The sequence below is a fragment of the Scophthalmus maximus genome, chromosome 12 (assembly GCF_022379125.1).
Source record: "Scophthalmus maximus strain ysfricsl-2021 chromosome 12, ASM2237912v1, whole genome shotgun sequence".
Classification (NCBI taxonomy): Eukaryota; Metazoa; Chordata; class Actinopteri; order Pleuronectiformes; family Scophthalmidae; genus Scophthalmus; species Scophthalmus maximus.
In genome coordinates, this window is record NC_061526.1 from 11114109 (window position 1) to 11136466 (window position 22358).

A 22358-nucleotide genomic window follows, 5' to 3' on the forward strand; every position below is an offset into this window, starting at 1 on the left:
CTGTGGGTGTGTCCACAATGTGTGCGGGGGAAATAAACAACAAACCAAACATCTGTCCATACTAAAGTTAAACCCCATGTAAAATCCCCCCGTGGAATGTTAATACCAAATTAATATAGTAATGTTTCTGTCATATTCAATCTATACAGGGTTGACTTTACAGTGATGATCATGGATCAGTGCAAAATACTCATTGATATAATATGCTTGAATGCTGTACAATGTTATCTCAACCAATAATTCTCGTGTATCAATGTTTGATAAAGATATCTCTGCAAGGTTTAGAAAGAGTATTTTGTTTGAGTAAAAACAGGTGTGAGAGTATCTTTCTAGAGTACTACTGAGAAATGATTTTTAGCCTAATTACATTAATCAGTAGTATCACAAGTATTTTTACTGCTCACTGATTACATTTAAACAAAAGTATACCATGTTACACTCTAATATTACTGTATGGAATACTATGCACTTATTTACTAGATAACTGTTTCTACTATTTTATACAATAATATTTATAACGGAATGGAATACCATGCAATTATTTATTATACTATACTGTACTATTTGTTACTGTATGGAATGCCTTGCAATTATTTACTATACTATACTATAATATTTGTTTATGAATGGAATACCATGCAATTATATACTATACTATACTATTTATGGTTGTATGGAATACTATGCAATTATTTACTACTATACTATACTATGATATGATATATAGGGCCTAAGATGTGCTATTTTATGCTATACATTACTATACTGTACATACAATAGTATATGATACTACTCACCCACTGACGGTTCAGTATTAATCATCTAATGGTGTCATAATAGTATATCGGTCACCGGGACCAACCCAGTACTTTAAATTTACTGTAACACTTATGTTCCGTTATTTGAGGGGATATTTTCACATTGTTCTGTTGATATTTTTCGATAAGCAATATTGTTTATACTGGCTTTGCGTGCGTTTTGTCATAAGACAGAAAAAACAACAACAACATACTGAGAAACAGAAATGACGGTGTTTATTCCGTTGGAGCAAAGATTTGCCAAGTCACCTTACCTGTTAACGATGAGCGAGAAAATCATCTGAACTACTTGAAAATCCAGAGCCGACATTCAGTTTAGGGGATTTGAAACTCATGGCTACAGCCGAATCACATGCCACCACGTATTCAAAAGACACTTCGAAACCTGTAACATACATTCATACATATACATACATACAGTATACATATACATTCAGTTTGCGGTTTACTATTCAAATCCATCACATGTACAACACCCACATAAGCACGTGACACGTTAACATTCAGAGCTCTGACACGCTTTGACTAAGACAGTTTCAGTTCATTTGGACTGTAACATTTTGCATCCAGTGTTAGTGGACAACTTGCACAAAAGGCTACATGTACCAATCCAGTGTGAACCATTATGGGGGGAAAAAATCCCGAATATGTAATATAATATATATTTCTGTTGTAATTGTATGTTTTTGAGGTAGAAATAATCTAATTCATTGAGTTAAACTTGAGTGTGGGCCAAAGCACTGCACTGTCAAAATACAACTTGATTGAACCTAGCGAACTGGGTTTTAATCAGAACTGGCTGCAGCTATTTAGCTGGCCCAAACAGCTACTGTTGCCAGTAGATAATAGTATTTAGTTTACCCGCTTTTCATCTCCTGAAACTGGTATCTGACTCATGTCTGTGAAATTCCCTTTCAACTGACATTATTATTTTGCGGTTTTTTCCTCATATGCGCAGCAAACCGGACCTTAAGCTTGAGTGCACGAATACATTTTCTGCCGTGTAACGGCACACTTTTATTCACCATTTTTTGTCGGGAGGTGCACACGAACACGACGCAAGATGCCTTTCTGAGCGCGAGGAGGAGTTACCGGTTTTATCTCTGTTTTGTGACATATGTCAATTATTACATCTCTCAAGCGCCTCAAGTTTTCGCCTTTCATGAAAACTTTGGTGCACACATGGAATCCTATTATTTGCTCATGAGTGACTGCTGATTACTCCCAAGAAGGCTTGGTTTGGAATTTTATAATGTTCTTATATTTCATTGCATACTAACCTAAAACTATCGATTAGATGCCTTTATTTATTTATTTTTGGCTCATTTAGCACATGAAAAAGTCTGACTGCTAAAAATTAAATGCGTTTTACTATGCATTGTGTAAATTTTGATGCAAAGAGGCTAAAAAATGGCAATATTTCTGAGTGATAACTAAACGATCGTGCAATCTCAAGCTGATTGCAATGGCAGAAAGAGCTACTTTAGCTGATGCTGGTCATTAGTTGGTCAGTTACAGCTTCACTTTAAAGAATACGTCTTCGGCCTCCGGACATAAACCAGATTAATGTCCGCTCCTGATTTATGACCCTTTTATCTCTCAAAAATGTCAGCTGCCATCAGTTAATGAACCCCTCCACTTCACTTCTTGTTCTGCTGTTAATCTCGCATCTGCATCTACTTAATCCCCGGATGACATTTTGCATCTTCCATACTGTAGTTAGCAGGCTGCTTTTAATAGGAGTCGACAGTTTTAAGTACTGTTTGCAGTTTGATGCGTTCAAATTTGAGTTTGAAATTTTTCAAAGAGTTTGGGTAGAGTGTAGGTGGGATTTGGAAACTGGATCACCATCAGTTTGTGAATTTATGTAGAATGTTTCCTATTATACATGTTATCCCACAGACTCTTTGGTCCCTTGGCATTGTGCAGTGTGGTTTAACCCAACCAGATTATTTCTACCTCAGCAGAAAGTTTGTAGAAGTAAAATTCCAAGGTCTGCTGCAAGGGGAATGACGCAGCGTCAGTGGGGAAGTCGGTGAAGTGGGGAATGCCCCCGATGCTTTAATACTATGGTCTACAGTGTGATGGACGTGTACAATCTGGGTAGTGACCTTTGTAATACTCAGGCATCGTGAAAACTGAAAAGAAGCTGAGGAAACATGAAAGATAACTATAGTACTCGCTAAATATGGCTGCTCAATGTGAGTGCCTTTTTTTTTGGATGGAGGTTTGTTTTTTCATCCAGCACTGCTACACATTCTGGGAACTGTTTCTCACAGTTAACAAAATACCTGCGATCGAAATGACTGTGAACTCAATCCACGCGGACTCAAAAGAACTATGGAAACTTGGCGAACAGGTGATCAGAATCTGGCAATCGTTGGAAACCGTATAAGAGGAGTGAGGCCACACTGTAAACACGGACCCGCAGCATAGTCGTTCTGTTCCAGCCTCGGCGTATATCAATTACCTTGCTGATTAATCGCACAGTTGGTGTTTACTCTTTCTGAAAGCAGGAGAGGATGAACGGCGGTGTTTTGTTTGCTTTTTGTATTGTGTTGAAATTATTACAAAAAAGAAAAAAAGAAGTTCAAATTTGGACACGTTCCTGGTAATGCCTCTCTCTCTGACCTGTATACTGGTTTAATACCGGTGTGGCAGATGCAATGAGCATTCTTAATGGTTATAGTACAATACTGGTAATATACTCGGTATTGCACAAAAAATCATGCAGTAGTATGCTGGCTGAAGCTGCTCTGTGTCGTTTACAGACATGGATTTCATCTATGTAAGCAGTGGCTGCTTATGGTAATGTTGTGATGAGGGTCTGGATGGCGTTTTTTGTTGTTGTTACTTTGGAAATCCTAGTGTGCGTTTTTTTTTTTGTTCTTCCGTCGACATCCTTCTTTCAGTCTGTAAACACGGTTCAGTTTTCTTGAAAGTTACTCCCTCGTATGAATCCACGTGTCCTCTGTGCTCCCTGTCGTAGTCGAGACGAAACTGTTCCTCATTTTGCCCTCACCGGGAGGAAACATAGGACGGATCAACTTTTTGCACTATAGCGATCCGTCTGTCTTTTGTCAAAATGCCTCCACGTGAATTAAAAACCTGTGCGTCTCATCCCGCGGAGACTGTCCTTCCAGCAGGAGGAGTTCTCTCTCCACAGCCCTTCTCCTGCTCACAGAGTCCTCTGTCCTTCTCCGGGTAGAGGCACAGCAGACGGAGGTTCACTGCTCCACCTGAAGGCTATCAGTCTTGTTGCCGGGTGCTGTGAAGCTGTTCACTTCTTCGAACACCAACTCTATATACATAAAAGGGAAAGAATTAAGGGAAATAAGCAATGTATCATACGCAGCGCTGTCGTCTTTGTGCTTGTTCAGCTCGGTATGGTAGTCTTCCAAAGAAGCTCATATTTAAGATGCAACCAAAGCAAAATTATCCACCATGACTCGCATCACCTCAGACCAAACAAACCATAAAACCCCCGGCTGTACTGTGGCAAAATCCTATCTGTGATGTTATGAAAGGGCAGCTCCGAATATCTCGAAACGGTGAAGTCAGCATTCCTATAACACACATGCAAGCTCTAACTCATCCTTACAATCCCCATTGTGAGGCGCTCCGCAGCTTGAAGTTCATGCGATGTGGCATCAAGTTTGTGCAACTTCTTCCTCTGCAAATTTAAAAACTGAGTATAATGTTTATGAAGGGAAGTGAGGGCATTCATTTGAAAGAAATTGAAAAGTAGACAACAGCTGCACTTTTCAAAACGCCACGAATATAATCCAATCACATGGTGTCACTTGTGTCACTTTCAAAGGTGAAATCTTTACCTTTCCATTCTTCAAGAGTTCGGTCTTTGCTCTCCAGAGTTTGATCGTAAAGCGGGGCCTCGGGCTCGTCGTCTGGATCGTGGTACTGTGAGAAGTAGGGGTGTGACAGAGCCTCACTGGCCGAGATCCTCCCATCACAGTCTAGCACCAGCATACGCTTCAAAAGATCAACAGCTGAAAGAGACAGACAGGGAGACTAGTGACGGAGGGTCTGGGATATGAGTGGGGAAAAAAAGTTCAAACCTGTGTAAGTGAATTCATAATTTTCAATATGGAGAGAGCAACTTGAGCTTTCCCAGCCTCTGTAATAGGCTGTTTCGATTGGATTTAAGAGTTTGATAATCCAATCTGTGGAGCAGTTACCTAGTGGATTTGCTCCTCTGAAGATCTTTTCCAGGTCCTGCTGGGGCATGAAGGGCAGAGACTGAATGTACTTCTGTGCCTGCAAATAGAGACCAGACCAGACAAAGACGGTGTGCATCATTCGGTGTCAAACAATCAGCCGTCGATCACCCCGACACGCACACATATTGACTATTCAATCCACAGCCATGCCGACGGAATGACTCGTCAATCAGAACAGGCTGCTGTCATCAGTGGAGGCAATTGTAGTGTTTGCATAATCAATTCTTCCTCACGTTCTTGCCTAATACTAATACTCAAATGCAGGTGCTGTCTGGGACCACCCTATTCATTTTTGATTTCCAAGAGGCGTTACTAATAGACGCAATTGGATATAACCTACATCCAGTGAGAGCAACGTATCATGTGACATATGTCGAGCATGCGAAAATGTCAACAGACCAGAGCAGAGAGATGTCTGTGATGATGGTTCCATGATGTCTGTGAACCAGGTTTGCCGTTTTCATGGGATAAATTATGAAAATATCGAGTAAATTTAGTCAAACGCTCGTTCATCTGCGGCACCCATTTTTGTTGTTTGCAGAAGTCGCTTCTCTATCCATCACGGTGTAAACCCAGCCCATTATCAGATAATCTGCTGTGATCGGATCACCAAGATTTCTGCCACCTGGAAATCACTTCCCGATCGAGGGGATCTAGACATTATCTGGCAGGGCAAATGAAATGAGCTCCCAGAATTCACCTGGGTCCCAGGTTAGATTAACCAGTGTGGCCTACATGCCTCTGGTCATCTTTTCCTCCCTTACGTGTTCAGAGCAGATCTTCTTTAACAACTCAGGTGTCGGAGTCCCAACCACCTCCATGATTCGCTTCAGCTGGTCGATATCTCAGAGAAGGAGGGGGTCAAGGGTCCATCCAGATTTGTAAAAAAGTCTACCTGCAGGATTGGCTCTTCGTGTTATTTTGTCACCCACGCACGCACGCACGCACGCACGCACACACGCACACACACAAATCAATCAGGACAGAAACTCTACTTGGTAAACGCAACAGAGAGTCAACTGGTCTTCTCTGGACAACACACAAAGATCAGTAGATCAAATTCGCTTTACGGCTCTACTCTTAGTCACGACTACAACACCCAAGTTAATTCGACCCTTTGTGATTGAGCCTATTCATTCCCAAGTTCTCTCTGTTGATGCACCTCCCCGTCAGCAAGGCCTGGGATTGTGATGCAAATCCAAAAAGAATTGTGCGTCGACGAGGCTTTTTAAAAAGGTAATTGAAGGTTGATGCTCTGCCATGCTTGTAAAGGATACAGTCGGAGCCGGGAAAAAGGACTTTCCCCTTCAGTAGCTCCCCCATAATGCAGCCCACTGACCAAATATCAACTGGAACAGAAACACCAGAGGTTGAATCGCTCAGCAAATATTTATTGTTTGCATCTGAAAAAATATTGGTTTGATGGAATCTTACCATTTTGATTGTAGTGCATCCAGTTCAGCATGATCTCCGGCGCTCGATACCAGCGAGTCGCCACATACCCTGTCATCTCGTCATCTGTCTGCCGAGCCAATCCAAAGTCAAGAATCTGTAGAACAGGTGTAGACTTTTCTAAGGGACAGGGCTCATACTTTGGACTGAGGGATTTGCACATTTAAACTGAAGGTCAGGTCTTACCCTCAGCTCACAGTCCTCATTTACCGCCACATTACTTGGCTTGAGGTCCTGAAAAAGATAGGGACGTGAGAGAAGCACGATTAGAATAAATGTGTAGTCTAGTCAGAATGTGGCTGGAGATACTCTCCTAACCTTTAGAGAGAATACAAAGGGGGAAACTGTATGTTTTTTCATTTTAAATCAGGTAAACACTGCGACAAATCTCTCAGACTTGATGGTCATGATGACGAGAAGAGCAAAGAGGGGGCACTCACCCTGTGGATCAATCCCGCTGAATGGATGTACTGTTCCGACGGGCAGCGGGGTGGGGCAGTAGGGCATGGGGAGGAGAGGGAAGACATAAAGGGAGACAGGCGTGAACGGCGCAGTTCACCATATTAGCTCCCGCCTAAGGGAAGGGACTGCTCCTGTCGGCCACATGGTAACCGGGAATACACAACATCCTGCCAGCTCTGCCGAACTTACTCAGTGTCGGCAAGCAAACATGGCACATAATTTACAAAGAATAACATAACGGCAGTTTACACTTATCTGTGCAACATCGACTTATATGATTTTCCAAATGCGGACAGATAGATTGCTGACAGGCTGCTTTCACACCAAGCATGGTTTACCACAGTAATTCCCATCGGGGGTTATTGTACCTCGGGGTGGGGGGGTGTTTAAGTTGCCAGGGGATGAGAAATTAAATGTTGTACAATTTGATGGGGAAAAAAATCAAAAAAAAAATCAAATACTGTAACATAATAATCGAAACAGTAGTGTTGAATAATATCAGGTTTAAAGTGAATTCAAATCCACATTTTTGGTTCGTTATGATGGCGTTCATGAGGTTTTATCCTAGTTCGTCTGAGAGGACTGCATGAGACAAAAACAATCTGTCCACAAGGTATTTACTATCTGAATATTAACTGTACACCGTGTTGCATTTAGTACGACATGCAGCACACGTGTCACGATGCAGTAAATTACCTTGAGGCCGCGGAGGAGCTGGTAAATTAGGAACTGCACATGCTCGTCCGACAACCTCTGAAATTTCACGATGTTATTGAGGTCTGCTCCCATCAGGTTAGTCACCAGGTAGCTGGAAAAAGGGGAGGGTGCAAGTTTGAGTGAAAGGGGGATGGGGAAAACGGAGACGTTGCCACGGCAACTGTCAGGCACCTCTCCGAGCTGGACCTCTGATCCCCTGGATCACCTCCACCACCGTCGCCATACCATTAAACAGAATCGATGCATTTACATGGACAGCTGTAGAGCTTGTAGAAAACATCAAGTGTTGAAAAAAAGGAAAATAACTCACAGTTCATTGAAGTCTTCTAATGTTGCAGCAGGCGTGAAGACGTCCAGCAGCCCTATTACCTGCAGAGACAGACCGAGACATGAGACAGGCAGAGCACAGCAGATCAATAGCAGAGCGGAACCATGCAGAGAGCCATGTCCGTCTGTCGCGGGGGTATTTTTCTTTTTTCTTTTTTACGAGGGGCACTAACGTTCTCGTGTTTCATGTGCTTGAGCAGCCTGAGTTCCCGGTACGAGCGGCGGCTGTGGATCAGGGACTGAAACGGCCGGGAGAGTTTCTTCACCGCGACCTTCTGCCTTGAGACCACGTCATATGCCGAACTGGAGAAAGAGAGAACACAGGGAAATGAATGTTAAACCTTGTGTGAATGTGTGATGTTTCCAGAGACAATACTGAAAGACATTTTTTCCAAAACTTTCTTATGTAGCCATGTATTGCTTGTTGACCAAAAAAATCAAAGCAATGGTTCAAACTTTTATTTCACAGTTGTATGAGACAATTGATTGGTGCTAAATATTAGGATAGAGTCAAAAGACAGTTAGCTTAGCATTGAGACTGAAAACAGGGGGAAAAAGTTTAGTCTGACTCTGTCTACACATTGAAAAAAATATGCCAACACCTCTAAAGCATGATAAATCTCATTTGATCAGAATAAAAAAAGAATTCATAAAAAAGAGACTACCATTTTACCCGAGGAACAAACAAACTCATCCAACTCATCAGTATCTCCCAAAATGTCAAACCATCCCTTCAAACTGGTGATTAATATTTGAAAGGTGGAGATACTGAGGGGGACAAACAGACTGACAGAGAGAAGTGCAGAGAAAGAGTGAAAGAGGATGTGGTGGAACAAGAGAAGTGAGGATGTCAGATATTGTAACAGTGCAGCCGTTCATTTCATCCGCCTCTTTGGAAATGTAAATGTCACTCCACACGTCGAACGACCGGGCCCCGCTTGCTGCCGATGCCACCGCCTTTGTTGTGCCAATGTTTTTTTTTTGTTTTTTTTTTCAGCCCTGCCAGCTTTTGAACTGTAATAATAATTATACAGTCATCAGATAGCATAGCGGATAAACGGGAAGGAAACATGGACGAGAATTGAGAAATGCCTCGGACCAGTCGCGGGACGAGCGCGAAGCGAGAAGTGAAACAATAAGTGGAAAAAAAAGAAGTGGGCATTTGAAATAGAGTAAGAGTGAATGGTAATAAATAAACGTCCGGCCTATTTAGCACTGACTCAATGTGTGGTATGAAACACTATCTATGTAATATGAGACTTCTGATTTCTGGAAAATCCCCTCTTGCTTATACACATGAGGTTTTTCTTGAATGTGCGCTGTTCATTTCAGGAATTTCCCAGTAATGAGGTTTATACCTTTGGTGAAATAACATCAACAACAACGACCTCTTCACAATTTAGTCAAATGTCTCCTGTCTTTTTCTCGAACCGACCGTCACTGTTGATACTACTGTATCATTTCCTGGTGACCTGTGATGCTCACATGCTAAGGTAAACTACTGTACACACTCTCGCACACTCACGCATCCATGTGGCTCTCGGCTTTGAAATCCCCTGCTGACAGTCCGGATGTCCCCACCAGGCTTTTAGCCAGGACTGCAGCCAGTTTCCTTCTGTTTCTGACATCAAGCAGGCATCACTGACTGACTGACACACACACACACACACACACACACACACACACACACACACACACACACACACACACACACACACACACACACACACACACACACACACACACACACACACACACACCTTCCTCCCTGCCATCCTCCATACATGGGTCTGACGACTGCGCCGCTCTCAGCGTGCACACAATTGATTTCTGTCCTCCTCTTTCTTGTCCCACTATATATGTCTTCATATTCTGCCTCTGAATCTTATGATTCGCGGGTTATCCACCAATGACAACTGCTTTCGTATAGATTTTCTGATCTTTATGGTAAATTATGTGATTCGCATACAGTATATTTGGAGTGGAGAGAGGGGCAGTGGCTTTTCCAATTACATTGTGTTTCCAGCTTGGTAGACTGTAAGCCCAGATCTGTTCTGAAATATGCCAATAAGTTTCACAAAATTTGGGCTGCCACCACTGACCGCTATCATATAAAACCACAAAGAGTACCAAATAATCACAATTTAGAAGCAATACAATTTGGCGATTTAGCTTGAAAAACTACATGAATATCCATTATGAAAATATTAGCCTATTAAATCATTCTCTAATAGATATATATCTATATATATCTCATCCCACATGCATCCGTCTGTTAAGGTGCACTGCTGTCAAATGATCCTCAATCTATCCAGTCACGATCACGAAAAACAAATCAGAACCGCAGTCTCGCTTTCTGCTCCGTTTATTACATTTCGAATCTACATACTGATAAAAAGAAGCCACATTAGACTTTTGACAGGAGAGAACGAAGCAGCCGGTCGTGTTTTATTTGAAGTAACAGGCTCGCCGAGTTTCTGGATAACTGAGCAGACATATGCAGACACGAGATGAAAGCAGCCTTGATCGGGTAAAGCGCATATTCTCGGTTGATGTTCAGACTTGACTCTGGCCCAGTTTCTGTCTTGAGAAGCTGAAGCAGAAATGAGGATTCTCATTGGGTTGGAGAGAACAATGAGTCTGAATAACCGCTAGAGCACTGACTGGGTGTTCAAGTCTGCCATACTTTCTCTCATGACTTATCACAATCCAAAAGGCGCTGCACGTTAAATTATTAAATACGCTCTGTATTTATGATGCTTCTCTCTCTCTCTCTCGTGTCTGTGCTTTGCAGAGAGATACGGAATGTTGGACATCTATTCATTCCCCACTAGCTAATATACTCCCTTATATCTACTGGACCATCTTCTTTCCAAACTCTGTTTCTGTGTCTCCTGGTTCCCCCCCTCCCACGGACGAGGGGCGTATAAGTTCTTTATCTCTAGCTATAATGGATCATAGGAGCAGGCTTGCAGTCTCAAGGAGGGTTTGCTGAGAGAAAATGCAGCTATTTGAGATAAACGATGAAAGGTGGTTCACTGCACATCTCAAGAAATAGACTATACGAGACATAACCCCCAAGTCATGTCATCATGAGAGAGTCAGTGACAATGGCTTGAGATCAACATTAAAAATGAAGGGACAGTGCTGGGGTGGTGTGTGGAGGAATGTCTTTTGTCTGTGTGTATATTTAAAAAAAAAAGAGTTGGGCACTTCACCGACGCCAACATTCACCATTATGGGATGTCATAGATATGACGCCTTGAGAAATATAACAACTGCAAAGTGCATGAGACAGGAGGAGGAAAATAACTGCAAATCTTTTCATTATTGTAAACAAACCAAGCCAGAGAAATTAATTATTTTTAAAAAACTATAGAAATCATAATCACATTCTGTTTAAACATATCCATACGCTGAGTCAGAGGCAACACCTGAATACTGTATGTGTTGCAACCAAGAGTTCGTGAAAACTAGTGAGCAAACAAACAGAGAAGCTGCCGCCGGCTTAAACTTATGAATAAACTGTTCAAATATTTACCTTAAAGTAATGGATAAGTGGCCGTTTACAGGTAATGCCTGTTAATGCCACATTGCTTAGGAACAAAATCGTTTGTGAAACACTGAATGGATGCCCGTGTGCATTTAATCTCGAATCAGCCGAGAGCCGAGTCATGATCCGGCTCTCTTCACTTTTGCTTCTGTGCTCTGTGACACTGAGCGGAGCTCATCAAAGCTGCAATATAAGGGAGATGTTTATGCAACAAAATGCTCATGTGAGAGCCTGAATCATTGAGTGGAGCTTCCAGCAGAGAGGCGCATCCCAACAACTCCTGCCGTTTCAGAAAGTATCTTAATTAACATCTTGACAAGAGGTCGGCAGATAAAACCTCCTTTCTAACTGCAGCGAATGGCACCGAGTGGTGTGGATGAACAGGCCAGCGAGTGAGCTGCCAATGTGATCTGACACATTACACGATGATATCCCGGTGGTAAGATTGTGAAGAAAATGCTACCAGAAAAGCCGTTCTCCCACACCTTTTTCATAACATGAGAATATGATGAAGTGAATTCAGCCTAGAGTGGCTCAAATTGCAGTTATGACAAAGCCAAAACAGAAACTTTAACGTCCAAACTGTCTTAGAACCAGTAGAGTTAGGGGCAGACCATAAACGCTATTAATCTTCTGCCCCTCTCATCCCTCTGGTGATTTGGACTTGTGGGATTTGGAAACATACAGCCTTGCGAATTAGGATTATTCTCATTGATGTCCAGAAAGCCTCAGTGGACAGCTTGAGGCTTCAGGCTGTGACTGAGATTTTTAAAGTGCAGGGGATTGGATCGGCTTTAAACGCTGCTATATGGACCGGATGGCACATAACTACAGAAAGATTCTACATTTTTACATCTACAAAGCTTTGTGTAAATTGGTTTTGAGAGCGTCTGTGTGTATTCACAGTGATTGGCCCATCTGTCAGAACCTCTGTGAAAAATGTTCTTACCAAGTTACTTCCGCTGCATTGCAAGGTTTGCGTGACGCTTTAACATCTTCATTGTGTCTTGAAGATGTGATTATTCCTCTGGAATCAGCCACGTGAAAAGTAAAAACAAACCCTGCTCTTTACATTCCCTCGTGTAACCATCCGCCTGCTATTAACAGCCTAATTAATGTCGACTCTTGGAGGTGCTTTCCATCGCCATGGCAACAGGATCTCACTATCTGACACAGATTGGACAAAAAATGTTAAAGCAACTGCATGTTGCAAGGTTGAATAACTCTGCAATCTGAACAGTGGGGCATAAAGTGAGGGGGGGTTGCAGAGAACTGCTAAAAATATGTTACAGTACACAGGACCATCCAGACTCACCACATGATATCCAGATGTGCATGCATCTGTGGGGTCCCACTAGACCTGCCTCAGCACAGTTGCTTGCCATATTCAAATGGGCGTAGAGACGATGTGTGTGCTTGTGTGTATGTGTGTGTCTATGTCTATATGTGTTTGTGTGTATATATGTGTTTGTCTGTGTGACTATGTCTATGTGTGTGTGTGTGTGTGTGTGTGTGTGTGTGTGTGTGTGTGGGTGGTGGTGGTGGTGGGGATTTCGGAAATTCCAGTACTTACACTGTCTCTGTCTATAATCCCCTGCTACCATTTTACAGTATATGAGCTCCTGTCTTTCTAGATATCTGACAACACAAATTTAAAAAATGTGTTCATCTGCTTTTAGAAGAAATTATTATTATTATTATTTTATGTTTTTTATGTACAAATATTGTCCCCGTTGCTGCAGATGCATGAGCTACTGGGCTGATAATAGACCGGTGATACGGACAATGACAACATAAAACCACATCAACATCATCATCACCACTTCACCGCCGACATGTACACGTCGCTTTGCTGATGCATCAGCCGCCAGTATTCGGTAAATGTTGTGGCAGCGCAGCCTCGCCCCTACCTACACACACACACACACACGCACGCGCCGAGACGAACTCACCACACCGATCCATAGGCTCCGGAGCCTACCGGCGTCAGGTTCTGGTATCGTTCGGGAACCTCCCACACGGTCTTGTTCAGCTCCTGCCGGTAGAATCCCGGTCTGGCGGACATTTCTCCGAGACGTCAACGGGGGGAGACGGGAGCAAACAGAGGCGGTGGGGGGGATACTGTGAGAGGAAATACAGGGAGGAAACGATAGAAGATGGGACCCGGGCCGCCTTCTACTATTACTGCTGCTGCTGCTGCTGCTCCTCACACTGCACTGACAGTCTCTCTCTCTCTCTCTCTCTCTCCCACCCCATCACTCCCCTCTCTGTTTCTCTCACCTTCCCCCTCCCCCTGAGCTGAGGCTACATTGCCCAATGGTTGATATAACAGACTATCATTGAAAATAGGTCCCAAAAAATACAATATAATGTGAGCTACAGTAGGCTATACATGTGTGTGTGTGTGTGTCTGTGTGTGTGTGTGTGTATATATATATAAGTGAGCTCAACAGAAGCTGTGCCCTGTCTGCCTTGAAAAAGTTCAGCTGCTAAACGCAACGCCATGAAACTTTTGCATGAGCAACAGCGCCCTCTGCAGCCACAAGTGGTAATTCAATCTGAAAACTGGAATTCTTTATATTTCACACATTTCTTTGCCAAATAATAAGAGTTGAACGATTGGGTTTCATTTCTCTCTCTCTTTTGGGGTGGGGGGGGGCTTTCAGATTGACTCCCAATTCTGCATCACTCTTGAACTCGCTGGGCCTGGCAGTTAAAGTGAGATTGTACCCACTCACCACAGTTGCATTGTGCAACAGTGCGTTCGGGGAGCGGAGTGGGAATGAAAGAGGCATTGTTCAAGTCTGTGTCTCATTAAAATGACTTTGAAGCTGTTATTTTAATGTAAAATAGTCGCATAATTTTGCAAAGGTTATGGGTTAAAGCTGCACTAAAAGACCTGAGCCTCTAGGGGGCAGAATAACTCCAACACAAACTGACAAGACACAGTTTACCTAGTTTATTACCTAGTTTTAGGTTTTAGTTTGGATGCTGAAGGAAGTTTGTCGATGGCACTGAGACGTTAGCAGATTTTTCTTTTCTGGAAAATGTCCATATAGCAACATTTGTGTTTGTACCACGATCCCCCTTGGGTTTGTGTACAGCAGTCTACTGTGTACTGTACTGGGGGTAAGGGTTAAACCTAAACCTTTAAAAGACCCCTTTCCCTTTTATAGTAATTTAATTATTAAATATTGACTAATGGAGCTTTAAAAGATATATCCACAATTCTTAGAGCCAAACACAAGACACGGCTAGGTGCCCAAGCGAACAATATCATGAACTTTTAAATATTTTTATGGGCAAAAAAACTAGAACAGAACTAGACTGTGTTCACCAAGAATCACAATGAAAGCAAAACATTTTTAATGAATCTTTTGATTTTAAACAGGTATACAGCAAGCACTCGCACTATTTTGGTGCTTATATGGAACCTGTATACCAATAGAAGAAGAAAAAAAACCTAGCCTCTAAGTCTAAAGCATTTGTTGGTATTTCAACAAATAACAATGGGGTTTTCCACCGGAATAGATGCCTCTAAAAAATCAGGTTGAACTAAGTTGCAGTGCGCCAGCTCACACCATCTCCGCTCACTGGAAATTTCCGACATCCTCTCTTGTCTGTGAATGCACCGTTAGCTGGCTATGGCCGGTTTGTGCGTGCTCACCTCTGCTCGACACTCGGCCGTGACGTCGTCCGGCTCACCTGAAAGACCAGCCAGTTTACAGGTAAGACAAGGCTCGTGTTCATACCATAATAAAACCACAGATACTTCTACCATTAGTGTCTGTACCTTTTGGCCGTGATAACCGGATAACCCAGGCCAAAACATTTGAAGTGACGGACTGCTCCTGTGTCATGTTAGGTAATGTAGCAAAAACATTAGCAGCTAAAAAACAGCTGTGCAGTTGTTTAATTGGTGCAGCTGCTGTAAAAGCTGACGGTGCATTTGACGGGGTATTAGATATTACGGCAATAATAAGTCTCTGATGATATCACGATTTGTGTGACTAAATTCTCTTTGCAAGTTCCCGTGTGACAGTTTGTTGAGCTGGATGGAGAAGTGTTTTTGCAAAAACTAAAGAATTAATCGAAAAATACTTTTTTTAAACAGAATTAATAATGACTGGACATGAACGCAGAATACGCAATTTAACAGGAAGTATTAAACCTAGTTTATTATTTTTTGTTCATTATGGTTGTATTACTTCACTATTTCCACTGTTAATATGTCATGTAAATTCTTTAAATGTATTATTCTTATCCTCTTTTCGTCAATTCGTATATTTTAAATTTACTTGTGTAGATATTGTATATTTTTTTAAAGTGTGCTGTGTGAAACATGCTTATGTTACACCGGAATTTCCCAGCTTGGGATAAATAAAGTAGCTATCTATCTATCTATCTTTTTAGTTTGATAAACAAGATGTAGCATGTAACTTCACTGTCATAACTAAAGCACGTTAGTTTGCATGTTAGCATGTGAGGTGGAGGACGCATGTTAGCATGTTAGCATGTGAGGTGGAGGACGCCTTTACATCCATAGTACAGGTACTACACTGTTAAAGTATGTATCGCAAGTAAAAGCCCAGCATTGAAGAAAAAAGTTTGTATGATCAAAAATCTACTCAATGTCCCCAGTGACTTTACTATTATAAGTTCTGTCATTAGATTTAGAAATGTAAAAGTAGGATTTTACATTTTACTTATTTTTTTAAAGTCCCCCTTCACTCATAAAAGTGTTTATCTTCTGTTGCTATCCTCTAAAATGTCTGTGCACTTCTCTGCAATTTGAAATTCGAAAGAATCCTGGACAATCTAGATTTTTTATGTCACAAATACAGAAAAGCAATTGCTGTTGAATATTCAAATGTAGGCAAAGAAACCAGAAACTTCCACTGCAGCAGAGGCAGTGCGTCCACTAGAGCCACCCATTCTCTCCCTCTCAAATGCCGAAAAACTGGTCCATGCCTTTATCTCCTCCAGACTGGACTACTGCAACGCACTTCTCATCGGGATCCCTAGCAAGAGCCTGCAGAGGCTCCAATACATTCAAAACTATGCAGCTAGGATCCTGATGAGAGTGGGGAAACAACATGAGCACATTATCCCCATCCTCCACTTACTCCACTGGCTTCCCGTTTCCACCAGGATTGAGTATAAGGTTTCCCTCCTCACACACCAATGTATCCATGGACATGCCCCCCTCTACCCCAAAAGAACTTCTAAAACCACAAAACACAACACGTTCCCTCCGCTCCACTCACTCAAACCTCCTACACTTACCCAGAACCAGACTTAAGACCATGGGAGATAGGGCCTTCTGTGCTGCTGCCCCACGGCCTGTGGAATGCCCTCCCTGACACCTTGAGGGCACCACAATCCACTGACTGTTTTAAAAAAGGTCTTAAGACATTTATTTTTAGCAAAACTTTTGGTTCCCCCTCTTAGATGTTTTTAAAATTAACAAAACTGCTTTTAACCTGTAGCCCTTTTGATGAAAAGGGCACTATAAATAAAATTTATTTATTTAGAGGACGGCAGGTGTGTGAGCAGACAGTTAGTGTTAGCATTAGCAGTTTGTGAAGGTTTTATGACCGAATCTTGCCGATGTTGGCGCTAGCCATCTTGTAGCACATCCACTGGTCAACCTTGCGTGGGCAGCTGTGGTGGGTGGGGCCTGTGTTATTTGCATATCATGAATATTCATAGTAGCAGAATTCCTCAATGAGGGCGAGATAATGGATGGTTTCCAGTCCCATGTCAGAGGGTTTTTAAAAAACTTTTTTGGAGTAAACAATGTTAAACAAAATATTAGGCATATCAGATGATTTTAAATACTTTAAAATGTGACTGGAGAGGTTCTTTAATTATTTTGTATACAATTGCCATAATCCCGGCATAAGATGGCAGAGTGCCGGGAGCCATTCAAGATGTGTGGATTCCCAGTCTAGAGACAGGAAAGTAGTAAAACAAACAATCAAACACAAACAGCCTATCACTCCCACCAGTCTGCTACTGGTTTCTCTATTTTAGCATATGCACATGGTTAATTTACAAACAACAACATACAAACTTGTTTATTGATAAGCTAGAACAGTAATTCTGAACCACTCACATTTCTCAGACTGTCTAAAGGACTGGTCTGCAGTTACACGTCTTACAGAAGACAATACACAATGAATGAAATGCTGTCATCAATTGGTCCAATCCAAAGGCAGCAAGCTCTTCAAACGGACCAATCAAAGGGTCCCACTTGTTTCACCCCTCAAACACCCACAGTGGGGGAGGAGACAGACAACAGTGCTTATCTTGTGCTTGTGACCCGATCTGTGTTATAAATAAAGTTGGTGTAAAAAAAAAAAGCCTAGTAGCCAGATTCTGTGAGCACTGCTTATGAATCTTTATGAATTATCCTTCACGTCTTTCTTTGACCTAATGATCCACAAGCAGCTCGGAAAGGGGATTGTTTACTCGACTGCAGCCCTGCTCCCTATCTCAGTGGGGGTTGGTGTCTGGGGTTTGAAAATAATGTGGCATGAGAGTGTGGGCACAGTCAGGATGGCCGAGCGGCCTAAGGTGCTGCGTGCAGTTGCAGTGTCCTCTGGAGGACTGGGTTTCAATCCCTCTTCTGACAGCACATGATTTTCTTCAGATGTAATTCATGTGTTATGATTTCGGAAATCAAAAAAGATGAACACTCAAGTTGGATTTTGAAAACAGACTTTGCAAAATTGTACTTCTTATAGGAAAGGTGATTATTTACATTTTGACTGCAGTGCTGCTGCTTCTGTCATGTGCGACAGATGATGGTAGGGAATCAGTTGGTTGTTAAACAGTCAGGATGGCCGAGCGGTCTAAGGCACTCCGTTCAGGTCGCAGTCTCCTCTGGAGGAGTGGTTTCGAATTCTGCTTCTCACAGCCTATTTTCCTTATATGTGATATAAGGTCTCTCTCGAAAAGAGATCCTAATTTCATTGAGACTGCTTGATTAAAAAAAGATTCAATCAAATAGGATAGCCTGAAGCGATGTTCTAATTCGACGGAGCAGCTGTCAATCAAGCTGTATGCATGCGACAGTGCTTTATCGTCTATTTTACTCTAAATGAGACCACAATTTTTAAAATGAACATCATACTGTATTGAAGAAGACTCGAAACTAGCGATTGAAACATAAACTCCTCAGGAAAATGTTTGCTGACGTTATAAATCAAGTGAGAACTAGAGTCATTTTCTCATAGACCTTTATGGGACTGACTTTTTTTCAGCCAGGCAGTTGCCCTCTGCTGGTCATTCCAGAGAATACAGGCTTCAGGCACTGCATATGCTTAAATTTCTAGACTTGCGGACTACATCCAATTTTGTATACAGTCTATTACCAAAACTAATCTTTAAGTGAGAGCGTGTTGCCAAACTGCGAGTTGACCATGTACCAAAAGTTAGTTCCATTTTTAATTGGTAAGCTTTTTCAACTACGTTGTCATTGTTCACATGTCATATATCATATATTCTGTATTATTTACATTCATTTAACAATTTAGCCATATTCTATAGTGGTTCCATGGTGTAATGGTTAGCACTCTGGACTTTGAATCCAGTGATTTGAGTTCAAATCTGGTGGAACCTGATTTTAAGCAGGGACAAAGCTTGTGGAGTTTAAAAACAAGCATTTGTTGTTGAAGTTATCAGATACAAGGGAATACCATTGAGTCTCAGTAGTTAAATGCGTTCAATAAAACTCTGATCTGCAGAGAGTAGCTACTCTACATATGTCATTAGGCATTTCATTGTTTTTTTTTAATTGAACAGTTTTTAAAGGAATTAAAGACATCAGGCTAAAAAGGGAAGAGAAAAACACATTTTCTCAGCAAAAAGCAGTGGAGGGGTATACAGGGGTGGTTGCCAGGGCTCCTTTTGGAGTCTCCAAATGGCCACTTTTGGATAGTGTCAGGACGTACCCTTAGAAAAAACATGAAGAAAAATGTAAATCTTTTGGGGAATTCTTATCGAATCTGATCTGGAACTAGGCGAGGCTTTATGCTGTGTTCTCATAGTGTTTTCCCAGGTAATACGTCTTGGTGGGACCTGAAGTTTTACAAGAATGAGTAAGTAATATTAGGAAAAAAATTACTATATCAGGGTTAAAACCAAGCGGCAACCCACCATAATGTCACTCGTTACTTTGTGAACTGCTGTTTTGAAGCCTTGAGTTTCGCATTTTGACCAGCATCCTGTTGGGTTTTTTGATACCGGACGTAGAACTGGGGGTGGGTCTGTCTTGAGCTTGTCCACTGTGCGCCCACCTGCACATGCAACCACCTCCTCTAGCTTTCTTTGACCTAATGACCAAAAGCAGTTTGGAAAAGAGATTAATAACATTTTGACTGCAGCGAGTTGACTAGCGGTACCGGGTAATTTTGTGACCTACAGTCAGGATGGCCGAGCGGTCTAAGGCGCTGCGTTCAGGTCGCAGTCTCCTTTGGAGGCGTGGGTGCGAATTCCACTTCTGACAGTTTATGCTTTTCCTTATATGTGATATAAGGTCTTTCTTCGAAAAAGGGAGATCCTTATCTCATTAAGATTGCCTGAATAAATGAAGAATAAATCAAATATGCTAAACTGAAGTGATGCATTGGACTGACCAGCTGTCAATCAAGCTGTATGCACGCAACAATGCTTTATCGTCTATTGTACTCTAAATGAGACCACAATTTACAAAATGAACATCATGCTGTATTGAAGACTATCAATTGAAACAAACTCCTCAGGAAAATGTTTGCTGATGTTATAAATCAAGTGAGAAATAGAGTCATTTTCTCACATTTATAGAAACTGGCTTCCTTTTTCAACCAGGGAGTCACCCTCTGCTGGTCATTCCAGAGAATACAGGCTTCCGGCACTTCCGCATAGGCTTCAATTTCTGGACCTGGGGACTATGTCCAATGGACCACCGGCTCTCTCTTTCTCTCGGTGGAGGAGAAGAAACTGAAACTCAAAGTGTGTGTTCTGCTCTGAACCTTGATAAAATGTAATTCTCATGACTGACTGATTCTCTCTGCTCAAGTTAAGGGGAGTGGATGGATTAGGACTGATGAAAAAATGGGGAGAGCATGATCTAAAATAAAAAGGAATGGCTCCAAGTCAGTTCTGATCCCCTCGTTCATCCTAAAGAGGCGTTCAGTGTGATTTTATTTTATGCATTTCTGTAGACAGGATAGCAATCTTCTATGAACTGTGCCTCAGCACTTTCGTAAACTACAAAATATACCCATACTTCTGACTTAGATGTCTTCGAAGACTAAAAAACATGCTTCGTCTGCATCGGTTGGTAACGCCTCTTGGAAATCGAAAATGAACCCAGAGACAACCCAGACTAATTTGATTTGAGTATAAGTCTGGCTATGCAAGGCTATACTCTACATATGTCATTGTATATGATACAGGGGTGGTTACCAGGGGTCCTTTTGGAGTCTCCAATACTGCTTCATTCAGCTTGGCTTGATTGAGACGTAGGGGGTTCTAGATGGGCACAGTCAGGATGGCCGAGCGGTCTAAGGCGCTGCGTTCAGGTCGCAGTCTCCTCTGGAGGCGTGGGTTCGAATCCCACTTCTGACAGTCAATGCTTTTCCTCACGTGAAATATGATGTTGAGAAAATCAGACTATATGAGTACTTATGTAGGGCTGACGAGGTGTTTCAGGATCAGGGTGTTTGTGTCGGGTAGAGGAGCTCCCTCAACTGTGCACTTTGCCTTTTTTAACTTTACATACACAAAAAAGGTATAACACACTAGAGGAACTAGCCTGGCATAGCCAGACATATATTCATTTTCGATTTCTTAGAGGCGTTACCAACGGAAGCAGGCGAATAATGTGTCCGTTAAGCGGCGCAAAAATGTCAACAATGTTGATGTAGAGTAGAGCGTACAGCAAGGCAATGTCTGTGATGAGGATTCCACAATGTCTGTGAACGAGTGTTGCCGTTTTTGTGGGAGAATTTTTAAAATATCGGTTGGATTTAGTCAAATGCTCATTCATTAGCGACAGCCTTGCTTTTTTTACAAAAGTCGCCTCCGTCTGTGCCATGGTATAAACCCCGCTGGTGTGTGATTGGACCAGCAAGTTTTCTGCCGGGGCCAATCAGTTCCCGATGGAGGGGATCCAGACCGTATTCTGGCAGAGCTAATTTGAAATGAGCTCCCAGAAGTACATATAATCAAAACATGTAACTTCTTCTCTGGAGGTTGCATGGTGTAATGGTTAGCACTCTGGACTTTGAATCCAGTGATCTGAGTTCAAATGTCAATAGAACCTGATTTTAAGCAGGGACAAAGCTAGTGGAGTTTAAAAAACAGTGTAGCTGATGTGTTGTCAAAGTGAATACCAAGGTATTAAAGACTAAATGGCCAAAAAGGCAGAGAAAACCACATATTCTCAGCAAAAAGCAGTGAAGGGGTATAGGGTTGGAGTCTCCAAATGGCCACTTTTGTGTAAATTATAAGTATTCTTATCGAATTTGAACTGGGACTAGGCAAGTAATGGTATGAAAAAATCAATAGGCAACCCACCATGACGTCACTTGTTGCTTTGTGAACTGCTGTTTTGAAGCCTCGAGTTTCGTAATTTGACCAGATTGGTCTGACTTGAGCTTGTCCACTGCACACCATCCTGCACAAGCAACCACCTCCTCTAGCTTTCTCTGACCTAATGACCTAAAGCAGTTAGGAAAGGAGATTAATTACATTTTGACTGCAGCAGTGCTGCTTCTGTCATGCGTGACGCGCACCGGTAGG

At 42.1% G+C, this 22358-nt stretch overlaps 1 protein-coding gene and 2 non-coding genes across 5 annotated transcripts; 2 read left to right on the forward strand and 1 right to left on the reverse strand.

Annotated features, from left to right (window-relative positions):
• Window positions 1–1009: 1009 nt before the first annotated feature.
• mapk11 (mitogen-activated protein kinase 11) lies at window positions 1010–13803 on the reverse strand. 3 transcript variants are annotated; one of them, XM_035649181.2, is made up of 12 exons: window positions 13520–13803; window positions 8188–8317; window positions 7998–8056; window positions 7667–7778; window positions 6949–6978; window positions 6695–6742; window positions 6491–6605; window positions 6334–6405; window positions 5821–5900; window positions 5015–5093; window positions 4652–4825; window positions 1010–4119 (listed from the first exon to the last, which is right to left on the reverse strand). In XM_035649181.2, the coding sequence occupies exons 1-12, from the start codon at window positions 13630–13632 to the stop codon at window positions 4046–4048; spliced, it is 1086 nt and encodes a 361-aa protein (XP_035505074.1). In that variant the 5' UTR covers window positions 13633–13803; the 3' UTR covers window positions 1010–4045. The 3 variants fall into 3 exon arrangements, with proteins under 3 accessions (XP_035505074.1, XP_047191889.1, XP_047191888.1); XM_047335933.1 differs by lacking the exon at window positions 13520–13803 and adding an exon at window positions 9540–9693; XM_047335932.1 differs by lacking the exon at window positions 13520–13803 and adding an exon at window positions 8680–8895.
• Window positions 13804–19996: 6193 nt separating this feature from the next.
• On the forward strand, window positions 19997–20079 carry trnal-cag. Its single transcript has one exon. It is a non-coding gene; the product is annotated as a tRNA-Leu (tRNA).
• Window positions 20080–21099: 1020 nt separating this feature from the next.
• On the forward strand, window positions 21100–21182 carry trnal-cag. Its single transcript has one exon. It is a non-coding gene; the product is annotated as a tRNA-Leu (tRNA).
• Window positions 21183–22358: the final 1176 nt, after the last annotated feature.